Raw genomic sequence first — 15,106 nt, forward strand, 5'->3', positions numbered from 1 at the left:
TGATTTGGGTCGGTGAAACTAGAAGTGGCTATGAGGTAAGAAGAACTGAAATGGCTACATAGCAGTGATCCTGGAGAGGAACTGAAATGGCTGCATTCAGCTATATGTCATTAATCCCGGAGACGAACTGAAATGGCTGCATTCAGCTACATGGCAGTAATCCCGGAGAAGAACTGAAATGGCTGCATTCAGCTATATGGCAGTAATCCCGGAGAAGAACTGAAATGGCTACATAGCAGTGATCCTGGAGAGGAACTGAAATGGCTACATAGCAGTGATCCTGGAGAGGAACTGAAATGGCTACATAGCAGTGATCCTGGAGAGGAACTGAAATGGCTGCATTCAGCTATATGGCAGTAATCCCGGAGAATAACTGAAATGGCTGCATTCAGCTACATGGCAGTAATCCCGGAGAAGAACTGAAATGGCTGCATTCAGCTACATGGCAGTAATCCCGGAGAATAACTGAAATGGCTACATTCAGCTATATGTCAGTAATCCTGTAGTGAGTAGTGATTATATGATATTAGTGCAGTGTTCGAGGGACGCAGTGTACTCTTCAACTCCATGTATTTGACCCTACATGGAACTAACTACTGAATTCTGACTGTGTACTTCACAGACATGTCAGACATCCAAGCCTAAATGAGAGATTCATTAAATATCAAAGATGATTACATTAAAACTTCTGAAATAAGGTTTAAATTCGAGATTTAAATCTTGTATATTTCAGGGTCTTTGATGTAATTATCTTTGCTTATAGACGATAAAACACTGCAAGATAGAATGTTTACATGAGGTCTGAAACAGAACAACTTCCTTGATTCTTTCTTTTTAAGACACTTCCTTTTTAGGAAGTAGGATGCTGCCTTGCAGCCCCCTGGGAATCTGAGGGAATTCCTTCACGGGTTTGGTTGTACGTTGTTTTTTTCATACTGCAGTATTGTTATTTCAGGTTGTAAAGGGAGGAGATGGAATTTGAGAAATGTGTTATGCTACACACAAGTAGACCAGAACTAGAGTAAATAGTTTTGACCAGAGTTAGTAACACAAATGCGCCCATGCTTGATTTATGTTATACTGTGTTTTAATCCAATCATTTTTCTCCAGTCTAGGTGGTTTGAGTGTGTTGCCCTACTAAAGTATGAAAGTGAAAACGACATGATAAATATGTCTGAGGCTGATCTCGATGCCACTAGATACAGAACTTTAAACACTCACAGGATCGACTGTGAATAGGTGGATGTATAGTGAGGTCACTGGATACAGAACGTTAAATACTCACAGGATCGACTGTGAATAGGTGGATGTATAGTGTTGCCACTAGATACAGAACTTTAAACACTCACAGGATCGACTGTGAATAGGTGGATGTATAGTGTTGCCACTAGATACAGAACTTTAAACACTCACAGGATCGACTGTGAATAGGTGGATGTATAGTGAGGTCACTGGATACAGAACGTTAAATACTCACAGGATCGACTGTGAATAGGTGGATGTATAGTGTTGCCACTAGATACAGAACTTTAAACACTCACAGGATCGACTGTGAATAGGTGGATATATATTGTTGCCACTGGATACAGACCCTATAAATACTCACAGGATTGACTGTGAATAGGTGGATGTATAGTGAGGTCACTGGATACAGACCCTATAAATACTCACAGGATCGACTGTGAATAGGTGGATGTATAGTGAGGTCACTGGATACAGAACGTTAAATACTCACAGGATCGACTGTGAATAGGTGGATGTACAGTGAGGTCAATTGCCACTGGGCTGGCAGTGGGTAGACTCCATAAGTCTTGAACTCTTGAACTTAGACTCGTAAAATCACACCAGTTTCAGTCTTCAAACAAACATGTTACCCATAAATATTAAATTTAGTTGTAGGCTTCTGGTCCGGTATACTTTGAATAATTACTTGAGCGCTGTAGTCTGTAATATGTTGTATCATAACTGTAGTACAAATGGAATATTTATTAAATCAATATCTGTGGATTCTATCCATTTTGAAATGATTTCTTCCAAGCCAAAAACATTTCCCCATTCTATTCTATTCTATCATTGTTTACCCTACCGTAATAAATAAGATTTACAGAGGTATAGCCTATATCCAAAAGCAACTCGGCTATATTTCAGTCCCTTCTGCCAACATCTTGTCAAACGTGATGCGTCACTACAATTTACACCGTCTGTCCTTGCTGGTTGGAATTCGCTCCTCTCAACAGAGTCGTATTTCCCTTTTTAGGGCATGAGAATGTTTACGTAATTTGGGGAGAACTCGCATCTCTAGCAAACTCGACTATGTGGAACAGGCGGAGCCTATCGGGAAAGAGTGACATCCGCTTGTGCCAATCGCATTTGCGGTAACATATGTGCCATTTCTCTTATTGGTCAGGTGGCGGACATAACATTTTGTAGGGTAGGTTGCTCACTCTTCGAGAGCTGCGGTTGGGGATTCTCACATTGATGGTTGCAAGGGGAGTAGTTAGTGTTCCCAGAGAGCGAAACTGTGCTGGGCTAGGAAAGTGTTGGATTAACCTTAGACTTTACGGGGGCACAAACAAGAGAGGGAACTTTTGAAACAGCCAAACGGGACCAGACTTTTTTTCCTCTTGGATAGGAGAGCGGACTCAAGTTTTCATCATGCCGGTTTTTCACACAAAGACGATAGAAAGTATCCTAGAGCCGGTGGCTCAGCAGATATCCCATCTGGTGATAATGCACGAAGAAGGTGAGGTGGACGGGAAAGCTATCCCGGATCTCACGGCTCCCGTGGCTGCGGTTCAGGCAGCTGTCAGCAACCTGGTTCGGGTAAGTGAAACGTCCCAACCGAATATCCCTGACTTCGGGTAGGTTACCTGTCGCACGCCGTCTGTGTAGTGGCTACATTGTGCCAGCCCGCCACGAGTCCTTGTCATTTTATCTCAGAAGTTACCGCTTCGGTTACTGTTATTTTCCCTGCTCTATCGGCTGGCAACATTCTGCTTTTAGAACGCGAGCGATGTAACTACAATGTATCAAGTTTTGTTGAAGTTTTCCACTCGGGCCAGGGCAGTGACGCCCTTTTCCCCTTGAAAATATGCCCTACCCCCTGGAGCCGAGGGTTGACTGCCATATCTCTACGTATAGGCCTACAATATTCACATGCCGGAGTATTTCAAACAAATATACTTTGTATCTAACTAACAATTGAAACGAAACTTATATATTCATCATCAAGTGTCCTTTAGCAATTCATGATCACTATAGCTGTTTTCGTGAATGCCGGTTCTGGACGGTTCTGACTTAGAATATGGACAATTACAAATACCTAGGTGTCTGGTTATACTAAACTCTTAAATCTAGAATTGGCTTCCTATTTCTCAACAAAGCATCCTTCACTCATGCTGCCAAACATACCCTCGTAAAACTGACTATCCTACCGATCCTTGACTCAGCAAATTGGATGCAGTCTATCACAGTGCCATCCGTTTTGTCACCAAAGCCCCATATACTACTCACCACTGCAACCTGTATGCTCTCGTTGGCTGGCCCTCACTACATATCCGTCGCCAAACCCACTGGCTCCAGATCATCTATAAGTCTCTGCTAGGTAAAGCCCCGCCTTATCTCAGCTCACTGGTCACTATAGCAGCACCCACCTGTAGCACGCGCTCCAGCAGGTTTATTGCACTGGTCATCCCCAAAGCCAACACTTCCTTTGGCTGCCTTTCCTTCTTATTCTCTGCTGCCCATGACTGGAAAGAATTGCAAAAATCACTGAAGTTGGAGACTCATATCTCCCTCACTAACTTTAAGCATCAGCTGTCAGAGCAGCTTACAGATCATTGCACCTGTACATAGCCCATCTGTAAATAGCCCATCTGTAAATAGCCTACCCAACTATCTCATCCACATAGTGTTATTTTTTGTTCCTTTGGGCCCCTGTATCTCTACTTGCACATTCCTCATCTGCACATCTATCACTACAGTGTTTATTGATAAATTGTCATTATTTTGCCACTACGGCCTATTTATTGCCTTTCCTCCCTAATCTTACCTCATTTGCACACACTGTATACCAACTTTTTTATTTTGTGTTATTGACTGTGTTTGTTTTACTCCACGTGTAACTCTGTGTTGGTTGTGTTGCACTGCTTTGCTTTATCTTGGTCAGGTGGCAGTTGTAAATGTGAACTTGTTCTCAACTGGCCAACCTGGTTAAATAAAGGTGTTCTCAACTGGCCTACCTGGTTAAATAAAGGTGTTCTCAACTGGCCTACCTGGTTAAATAAAGGTGTTCTCAACTGGCCTACCTGGTTAAATAAAGGTGTTCTCAACTGGCCTACCTGGTTAAATAAAGGTGTTCTCAACTGGCCTACCTGGTTAAATAAAGGTGTTCTCAACTGGCCTACCTGGTTAAATAAAGGTGTTCTCAACTGGCCAACCTGGTTAAATAAAGTTGTTCTCAACTGGCCTACCTGGTTAAATAAAGGTGTTCTCAACTGGCCTACCTGGTTAAATAAAGGTGTTCTCAACTGGCCTACCTGGTTAAATAAAGGTGTTCTCAACTGGCCTACCTGGTTAAATAAAGGTGTTCTCAACTGGCCTACCTGGTTAAATAAAGGTGTTCTCAACTGACGTGAGTTGATAAGGACAACCCCATTGTATGACATTGTATTAAGCATGACATCAAATCAATGTTATTTGTCTCATGCGCTGAATACAACAGGTGTCGACCTGACCATGAAATGCCGAATACAACAGGTGTAGACCTGACCATGAAATGCCGAATACAACAGGTGTAGACCTGACCGTGAAATGCCGAATACAACAGGTGTAGACCTGACCGTGAAATGCCGAATACAACAGGTGTCGACCTGACCGTGAAATGCCTAATACAACAGGTGTAGACCTGACCATGAAATGCTTACTTACAAGCACTTAACCAACACTGAAGTTAAAGAAATCCTGATCTGTCGGCTAATGACGGACAGAGCATTTGTATTTTCTGAATATAGTCCATGTAGCCTATGCAGTTCAATACAATCTTTGTTGTATAGCCTACAGTAAGGGACGGCAGGTAGCCTAGTGGTTAGAGCGTTGGGCCAGTAACCGGGCTGACATGGTAAAAATCTGTCGTTCTGCCCCTGAACAAGGCCTAGGAACAGTGGGTTAACTGCCATCATTGTAAATAAGAATTTGACTTGCCTCTTAAAAAAATCTCTCTGTGTGTGGTGCTCCTAATGATAAAGGAGAGAGACAACTCCATTTACCTATTTTCTGAATAGTAGGTCCAGTCTGATAGTAGTCCTGCAGTCTGATAGTAGGCAAGTCTTTGTCTGTATAGGCCTACAGTCTGATAGGGCTTACAGTCTGATAGTAGGCCTACAGTCTGATAGTAGTCCTGCAGTCTGATAGTAGGCTTACAGTCTGATAGTAGGCCTGCAGTCTGATAGTAGGCTTACAGTCAGATAGTAGGCCTGCAGTCTGATAGTAGTCCCAGTAACCTGGGCTGACATGGTAAAAATCTGATCGTAGGCCTGCCCCTGAACAAGGCCTAGGAACAGTGGGTTAACTGCCATCATTGTAAATAAGAATTTGACTTGCCTCTTAAAAAATAGGCCTGCAGTCTGATAGTAGGCCTGCAGTCTGATAGTAGGCCTGCAGTCTGATAGTAGGCCTACATAAAGGAGATGCAGTCTGATAGTAGGCCTGCAGTCTGATAGTAGGCCTGCAGTCAGTACCTGCAGTCTGATAGTAGGCCTGCAGTCTGATAGTAGGCCTACAGTCTGATAGTAGTCCTGCAGTCTGATAGTAGGCTTACAGTCTGATAGTAGGCCTGCAGTCTGATAGTAGGCTTACAGTCTGATAGTAGTCAGTCTGATAGTAGGCTTGCAGTCTGATAGTAGTCCTGCAGTCTGATAGTAGGCCTGCAGTCCTGCAGTCTGATAGTAGGCCTGCAGTCTGATAGTAGGCCTGCAGTCTGATAGTAGGCCTGCAGTCTGATAGTAGGCCGGATAGTAGGCAGTCTGATAGTAGGCCTGCAGTCTGATAGTAGGCCTGCAGTCTGATAGTAGGCCTGCAGTCTGATAGTAGGCCTGCAGTCTGATAGTAGGCCTGCAGTCTGATAGTAGGCCTGCAGTCTGATAGTAGGCCTGCAGTCTGATAGTAGGCCTGCAGTCTGATAGTAGGCCTGCAGTCTGATAGTAGGCCTGCAGTCTGATAGTAGGCCTGCAGTCTGATAGTAGGCCTGCAGTCTGATAGTAGGCCTGCAGTCTGATAGTAGGCCTGCAGTCTGATAGTAGGCTTGCAGTCTGATAGTAGGCTTGCAGTCTGATAGTAGGCCTGCAGTCTGATAGTAGGCTTGCAGTCTGATAGTAGGCCTGCAGTCTGATAGTAGGCCTGCAGTCTGATAGTAGGCCTGCAGTCTGATAGTAGGCCTGCAGTCTGATAGTAGGCCTGCAGTCTGATAGTAGGCCTGCAGTCTGATAGTAGGCCTGCAGTCTGATAGTAGGCCTACAGTCAGATAGTAGGCCTACAGTCTGATAGTAGGCTTACAGTCTGATAGTAGGCCTGCAGTCTGATAGTAGGCCTGCAGTCTGATAGTAGGCCTGCAGTCTGATAGTAGGCCTGCAGTCTGATAGTAGGCCTGCAGTCTGATAGTAGGCCTGCAGTCTGATAGTAGACCTGCAGGCCTGCAGTCTGATAGTAGGCCTGCAGTCTGATAGTAGGCCTACAGTCTGATAGCAGGCCTGCAGTCTGATAGTAGGCTTACAGTAGGCCTGCAGTCTGATGGTAGGCCTGCAGTCTGATAGTAGGCCTGCAGTCTGATAGTAGGCCTGCAGTCTGATAGTAGGCCTGCAGTCTGATAGTAGGCCTGCAGTCTGATAGTAGGCCTGCAGTCTGATAGTAGGCCTGCAGTCTGATAGTAGGCCTGCAGTCTGATAGTAGGCCTGCAGTCGGATAGTAGGCCTGCAGTCGGATACATACATACTAGATGCATACTCTTTATCATTTAGTATAAATGAGGTCTTCATTATGACAGTTTTTGACTTGAATGAAGTAAACCCCATCTGGAGCCATCTGAAAGGTGGCCTGGTTAGAGTAGAGTGTAAATCAAAGGTAGTGAAAACCACAGTGGTGCTCAGTGGTGCTCCACAAAACCTCTTCCTAAAGGAGATGACTGACTGAACCCCATGGCAACCAGCCACAGGTCTACAGTCTAGGCATGTACTTGTACTAATCTGCCATTTTTACAGAATCTAAAAGCAATTTCTTCCCTAATATCAATTTTCTGAAGTATTAGTGTTTTCGTCTGTAGTCTAAACGTGACGTGACGACACTACACTACCAATGAACAAACTACCAATGTAATTTCCTTTCTTATTAATAACTAAGATCATAGCTGAGATGATTATTTCCTAAGTGAATAAGCAAAAAAATGTGTCTTTATCGGTGCCTTTGCAGAACTTGTGGTTTTACAAAAAAGGGAAATGACTAAAATAAAAACATCTTCCTAACAGCTCAGAATAGAATGATGCTCCAGGCCATGCAGGGACACTGTCCCTTCACTATTCAATACAAGGTGTTGATGTTCCAGGCCATGCAGGGACACTGTCCCTTCACTATTCAATACAAGATGTTGATGTTCCAGGCCATGCAGGGACACTGTCCCTTCACTATTCAATACAAGGTGTTGATGTTCCAGGCCATGCAGGGACACTGTCACTTCACTATTCAATACAAGGTGTTATAGTAGAGTGCTACACAACCAGAAAAAGCTAGGAGTCCCTGGCAGCTGTCTGGAGGATATATTTGGACAATTGAACTGGCTTTTCTGATCCTCTCCTCACAGCTAATGTATACTCATTGTAGCAGCATTGTTCTTTACTGGTTGGCCCTGGCCTGGCTGTCTGGCCTGGCTAGCTGGACTGTCTGGCCTGGCTAGCTGGGCTGGCTGGGCTGTCTGGCCTGGCTAGCTGGACTGTCTGGCCTGGCTAGCTGGGCTGTCTGGCCTGGCTAGCTGGGCTGTCTGGCCTGGCTAGCTGGGCTGGCTGGCTGGGCTGCCTGGCTGTCTGGCCTGGCTAGCTGGGCTGCCTGGCCTGGTTGGGTAGCCTGGCTGGGTGTGCATCTGGTGTAGGCCCATGGGTTAAACAAGCCAGAGTTACTTCTGTAACAATTCCTTTCTTTTACTGGGAGTCATTTATTGTTATATATTTGGTGGAAGATTTACAATTTAGAGAAAATATCAGTACAACAAACACAAGTATAGTCTTAACTGCTCTTCATCTGTTTTCGCGTGACTTTGTTGGTCCCCGTCAGAATCTCCATTTTTAATAATTGCTGAAAACGTGTGGTTCTGATTGGCCTTTACCCTGTGGTACACTGTTCACCTGTCCTCGGTGAGTTGTGATAAAAGGTCTTGCTTGTAGAAAAGCTTCCTGATAAAGTCATTGTTATTAAGAAGCGCTGTGAAGGGACCAGAAGTTTTACAGTTTTTTAAAAAGCTACTAAGCAATCAAACAGGAAGTGGCTCTTTCTTACACAGCAATATGTCATCGTCTGATGCTCTATAAACTCTGAAATGACACTGGAATGCATGTTTACAGTTTTATTGAAGTTTATTGGTTGTGTACACAGTTTAGCAGATGTTCTAGCAGGTGCTGAGAAAAGCTATTATTATTATGACTATTATTGAATTGGTTTCAGTAGTTCTGACCAACACTTCCGTTTTTGGTCAGTCCCTTCATGGTTGTAATGTGAGTAGTAAGGCCTGTTTCTGTCGAATTGATGTCATCTAGAGATCATCATCAGACTTCTCTGTGGTTAGTACGAGCAGGCGGACTAGGCGAGTGATCATATTCACGTTAGCCTTCTCTTGGGGGGGGGGGGGGGTGAAATCAGAGAAAATCAATTCCCCAGCTGTGCCATCTGAACAGTGATCACATATTTCCAACTGTGGCACGACGATGAAGGCGTAACTCACACTGTAATATTTTCCTGTTTCCCTAGAAACGGTATCAACACTGTTACTGTTATGTTATTGAAATGCTCCGGCATCGAGTTGTGTGAGTGTGTTGTGTGTTGTGTGAGTGTGTTGTGTGAGTGTGTTGTGTGAGTGTGTTTGCAGTGCACTTCGTGGTAAAAAAAAAGGGCTCTTGTATCTGAGTTGGAGGCGTATAGATCGTAAAGCCTGTGCTGTCTACTGAATTAGTGCTCTTCTAGAACCATCCAATGAAGCAGACCTGGGTTCAAATACTATTTGATATCTTTCAAATACTTTCAGCGTGTGCTCTAGCCTGGTTGGAGTGCCAGATGGGTGGGGTTTGTAGTTTTTGGACTACTCTGTTGGGACATTTTAAGTCAGGCAAGCTCAATCAAGCACAGATAAAATATTTGAAATAGTAGTTGAACCCAGGTCTGCAACCAAACCAAGGGCTGGGTCTCGGCCTCTTTCAGACAGGGTGCTGTAACTCATGTGGCCTAGGCCACTCAATGAAACCAATGACTACCTCAGACATTCCCAGGGAGAGGCTATACTAAAGAAAGCCATTCTCTTTATTGTCTCGGCTACCCACAAAACCACACATTGCACAGACTTGTAGACCCCTGGCTAATGGCTAGGCTGCATCTCAGAGTTTACAATTAAATCTACCATTCACATCCCACCATGCAATCCTTACTAAACTGCAACAACCAGGCAATTATTGGATTTATCCTACTTGAATTCCTCCTTGATTGTTGAATTGTGTTTACAATTATCTGCTGTAGGTTGTTGTCGATCTGCTGGGATCTGCCAGGGAACGTGTTTTCAGCCGTTTGGCTTCCTGGATCTGTCTGTGGATCTGTCTGTGGATCTGTCTGTGGATCTGTCTGTGGATCTGTCTGAGTGCTGCTGGGGCCTTGCGTCTTTTAATGATCAGTCATCTTGTGAATGTTTTTAAAAAAAAAAGGATGGAAATCCCATTATGCCCAGATACATGGAGATGAAAAGGTCGGTCTTCGTCATGGGCCAAGATGGTTCTCCTCAGCATTAACTCAGCCAGAGGACAGACGTTATCAGCCATTAGTGTCTATGGTTTATTCAGCTGACAGACTGTACATCGGACTATATATAATCTCTATGGTGTCAGTTTGATGTCTCTGGTTGGTTTCATCTATTCAATGCCAGTCTAATTATATTGAAAAGGGACCAGCCTTGATGTTTGTGGAGAAGAAATCAGCCTTGATGGCCTGAATCCATCCCTTAGCCTTGGCTTTCACTATAACCAGTGTTATTCAGTCAGGCATACTATTCAACAGGCATCGTTCTGAGATGACTAAAAGAGAGCTTATCAAATGAGGCCTACTTGTACTTGATCATTTCTGCACTTTTTCTGGTCTTTAAAATGGGGTGAAAGCAGGTTAATGGCAGACGCCTTGGCGTAGACTGGGAAGTGAATATTATGGCAGACGCCTTGGCGTAGACTGGGAAGTGAATATTATGGCAGACGCCTTGGCGTAGACTGGGAAGTGAATATTATGGCAGACGCCTTGGCGTAGACTGGGAAGTGAATATTTGGAGACTGCGATATTATTGAGTCCTGTGTAAAAGGAAGGATGCACTGCTCCTACTTGGCTCTTTTTTTAGGAAAGACACTAAGACTATATTATTACTCAGATCAGCTTGTCTCTTTCCCCTCCGTCTTTATTTCAGGCCGACACGTAAGCGGCTAGCAGATCATGTTTTTAAGGAACCAATACTCAAGTCAAGTGATAATGAAAGACATCTCGAGTGGCACAGTGGTCTAAGGCACTGCATCTCAGTGCTAGAGGTGTCACTACAGACCATGGTTCGATCCCAGGCTGTATCACAACCGTAGGGGTGCCGCACATTTTGGCCAGCGTCATCTGGGTTAGGGGAGGGTTTGGCCGAGGGGCAGGCCGAGGGTTAGGGGAGGGGCAGGCCGTCATTGTAAAATAAGAAAGTGTTCTTAACTGCCTAGTTAAATAAATGAGGAAAAAACAACCACACAAGGGGAAGTTCATAGTCAACTTGTTTGTTAACGACATTTGACAATATTGTAATTTCACAAGAAACCTCAGTTTAACACATGTATGTAGTCAGAAAAAAGTGCCTCCTCCCTTCACTATTTTTGGAGAAAAAAAATGACAATTGCATCAATATAAAATCTAACTGGTCTCAATAAATTGTTTTATTTTCTTACTACATCAATTAATTCCAATCTACTTCAGTAATGTGTGATTATGGGGGAATAAATATGTCCAAGTCAAGTGGTTTAAGGCCTTCCAAAATAAACTGCGTCCTGTTATCTGCTTCTCCAGTTTCCTGTCATTTGTCCAAGGAGGGGGAGGCAGGGAGAGGAGGGGGAGACAGGGAGAGGGGGAGGCAGGGAGAGAAAAGGAGGGGGAGACGGGGGGGAGGCAGGGAGAGGAAAGGAGGGGAAGGCAGGGAGAGGAAAGGGGGGGGTGAAAGGTTGGTGGGTGGGGTGCAGTGAGTGAGAAAGTGCAGTTAGCCAAGCCAGGAAGGATAATGGCAGGATAATGGCTATGGATCTGAATCCACCACAGCCAGCAGCAGCAGTCCAATGCTCCAGCAGCCGTTAGTACACTGGACGGAGGGACCGAGGGAGGGAAAGAGAGAGACTAACTTAACTAAAACTCTGATGGGTGGTGATGAGCACTCCCTCTCTCCCTCGGTCCTCAGCAGTGATACATCTGATGGCCCTAGACCACAACAGCCAGTGTTCCATCGAGTCACCTCAGTTATGTGGTGTACGCACGTCTCAAATGGCACCCTATTCCCTATATAGTGTACTACTTTTGATCAGGGCCCATAAGACGCTGGCCAAAAGTAGTGTACTATGTAGGGAATAGGGTGCCATTTGGCACATTTAGTTGTGGTGTATGGTGAAGCTCTAAAGCTGTGTCAAAAGATTACTCTCAAGACTCTGAGCAAATTCAGATAGATCCTTCCGTTTTAAGAGAAGTTTTGCAACAGAATCGGCGTAATGCATACGCCCCCAGGCGAGCCAGCACGAGGGAGAGAGAGAGAGAGAGAAGGCAGAAAAAAATTGGGTGCACATATGTCGTGGTAATCAGTCTTGCATGCCTCGCTAATTCACCTCTTCCTCTGGTTTTATTTACATTACAGATTTCTCCAGGCCTTTATAGCCTGTCGTCTAGTTTTAATTTTTTAAAATTTGACCTTTATTTTACTAGGCAAGTCAGTTAAGAACAAATTCTTATTTTCAATGACGGCCTAGGAACAGTGGGTTAACTGCCTGTTCAGGGGCAGAACGACAGATTTGTACCTTGTCAGCTCGGGGATTCGAACTTGCAACCTTTCGGTTACTAGTCCAACACTCTAACCACTAGGCTACCCTGCCGCCCCTAGTTAGGCTATAGCCCACAAATACATTTTAGTGGGGTAAAAAAAACACACCGGATTTTTCTTAGCTTTCACACCCCTAATCTATGTATACTCAGCTAGCTAGCTGACCATAATAATATGAAATAATACTAAATATCTCTTAGCTTCACTCATGCTATGCTGCCTGTGAACAGGAACACATTTGGATACTACACACTTTTGTATTACAGAGTTATGGGCACATAACATGTTCAGAGCAGACGGTTGTTAGATGGCGTTGAGGGCACTTAGGTCTAATAGAATGTAACCATAGAAAGAACTAGCTCCGCATCTGAAAGCCAGGCTGTCTCTCTCTGTGTCCCAGTCCTCCAGGCTTTGAGAGTCCCTGGGTGCATGTCAACAATGCCTTGTCTGTTCTGTTGGTCCGGGCCACTTTTATCTAGCTCCTTCACAACGCTGCACTGGTCTGTGCTGTTCTGTTGGCAGCTGGAAATAGGAGTGTCAACGTTTCCACCCCAGACCCTGTCTGGCTGGAGGGCCAGCTTGACATCAGGCTGTGTGGTATGTGACAGCATACTGACACAATGACTGTCTGAGCCAGCGAATGGATAAACAAGTTGACATTAACAATTACCTAGTCTGAATATACATTTTTTTTCAGTGTGCAGACAGAATCATCTATTTTTGAAATGAAGAATTACCTATCCATTACCTATCCACCTGTGCTCTTGTCCTTTTAGTAAAGTTCTATTTAAAAAAATAGACGTGCTTCGGCCTTGCATGCCTGTGTGTTGCCTAATCAGTCAGTTTCTGGTTGGAGATCAGAATACAGCCGCCACGCCCTTCAGCTGGAATGAGTGCAGATACATTCTATTTGTTTAGAGTTGTTGGGATCAGGGCTGTTGTTGGTCTACAGAACACATGAAGAGAGGGAGGTGGGAAATTAGGAATAATAAGATTCACTTTATCCTAAGTCATTTTTGCTTTGTGAACCCCCCCCCCCTACTGTGCCTGAAAGTGAACACTATTCTCAGAGAAAACAACATACTTTTTGTTTCGGTCTTTTCAAAGACTTCTTTTCAGCTACTGTGTATTTCCTAAAAGTCTGGTGTATTCAGGCAACGATCCCCTTCCTATTCTTTCCGAAGTCTATACTGTGTCCATAGAAGCCATCTTGTCTGAACTTGCCCTCACCCTGAACAGGATATCACTGTAAGGAAATGTCTTAAGAAAACAGTGATTGGATACGAGAGATTAGCAAAATACACTGAGCTCATTTCCTCAACAGGTCCGTCATTACAACAACCATACAGGGCCAGGTAGGGCTGCATGATATGGGAATTTTTTATAGCAAATATTCAGTGGTGGATAAAGTATCCGAATTGTCATACTTGAGTCGAAGTATCTGTACTGATGGTGCAAAAGCCATGACAGGGAGACAGTGGGGTGGTAACGCGCGTGCAAGCAATTCCTCTCGACGCCACTTGGGTACACTGCAGCATCAACCGAGAGGCTCTTGCTGCCAAGGGAATGCCTGACAGCTTGATAAGATGTTTGGATACTACAGGGAAAATGGTTAACTTTGTTAAAGCAAGGCCCCTGAACTCTCATATTTTCTGCTCTATGCAATGATATGGGCAACGGCCATGTAATGCTTTTACAACATACAGAAGTGCGCTGATTATCAAGTGGCAAAATATTGACACATTTTTTTGAATTGCGAGATGAGCTTAAAGTTGTGTTTACTGACCATCATTTTCACTTGTCTGACCGCCTGCATGATGATGAGTTTCTCACACGACTTGCCTATCTGAGTGATGCTTTTGCCCGCCTGAATAATCTGAATCTAGGATTACAGGGACTCTTTGTAACTATATTCAATGTGCGGGACAAAATTGAGGCTATGATTAGGAAGTTGGAGCTCTTCTCTGTCTGCATTAACAAGGACAACACACAGGTCTTTCTTTTTGCAGAGTTATGTGCATCCTTTCAAGCACACCCTTCTCATTAACCTGTGGTCATTCTCATAATTACAATTCCTAAAACATACATGTGTTTTATATCATTTTAAAGCTATTCTCGTTGTTAATCCCACCAAAGTGTCCGATTTCAAATAGGTTTTTCAGCGAAAGCACTACAAACGATTTATTTTAGGTCTCCACCAAACCACAATAAGCACAGCCATTTTCCAGCAAAATATAGCATTCACAAAAACCAGAAATAAAGATAAAATTAGTCACTAACCTTGAATTACCTTCATCAGATGACACTCATAGGACTCCATGTTACACAATACATGCATGTTTTGTTTGATAAAGTTCATATTATTATCAAAAAACCTGAGTTTACATTGGCTATTTAGATTCACTAGTTCCAAAAACATCAAGTGATTTTTGCATAGCCACATCGTTTCAACAGAAATACTCATCATAAATGTAGATGATAATACAAGTTATACACATGGAATTATAGATATACCTCTCCTTAATGCAACCGCTTTACGGAAACTTTATGGAACGCAAGTGACTACTATGAGGAAAAAGCGCGATCACAAAATGGCTGCTTGATGGACATCTGCTATATTCTGCTCTCATTCACTCCCACAACAACATAGAAGCCTCATTATAATTTCTATTGATGGTTGACATCTATTGGAACCCCTAGGAAGTGCAACATCATTCATATCTCAAGGGGATTTCATTGGGGACTCTGGTGAATACATACAAGCTCAAATTTCTG

At 43.8% G+C, this 15,106-nt stretch overlaps 1 protein-coding gene across 1 annotated transcript in view; it reads left to right on the forward strand.

Moving 5' to 3' along the window:
* The first annotated feature begins 2,433 nt into the window (after positions 1–2,433).
* Positions 2,434–15,106, forward strand: part of LOC115144459 (vinculin-like) — a 64,254-nt gene continuing 51,581 nt past the window's right edge. Inside the window, 1 exon segment of the mRNA XM_065002674.1 lies at positions 2,434–2,823. Coding sequence (XP_064858746.1) covers positions 2,656–2,823 — 168 coding nt within the window. The 5' untranslated portion in view covers positions 2,434–2,655.

The sequence above is a fragment of the Oncorhynchus nerka genome, linkage group LG16, assembly GCF_034236695.1.
Source record: "Oncorhynchus nerka isolate Pitt River linkage group LG16, Oner_Uvic_2.0, whole genome shotgun sequence".
Taxonomy (NCBI): domain Eukaryota; kingdom Metazoa; phylum Chordata; class Actinopteri; order Salmoniformes; family Salmonidae; genus Oncorhynchus; species Oncorhynchus nerka.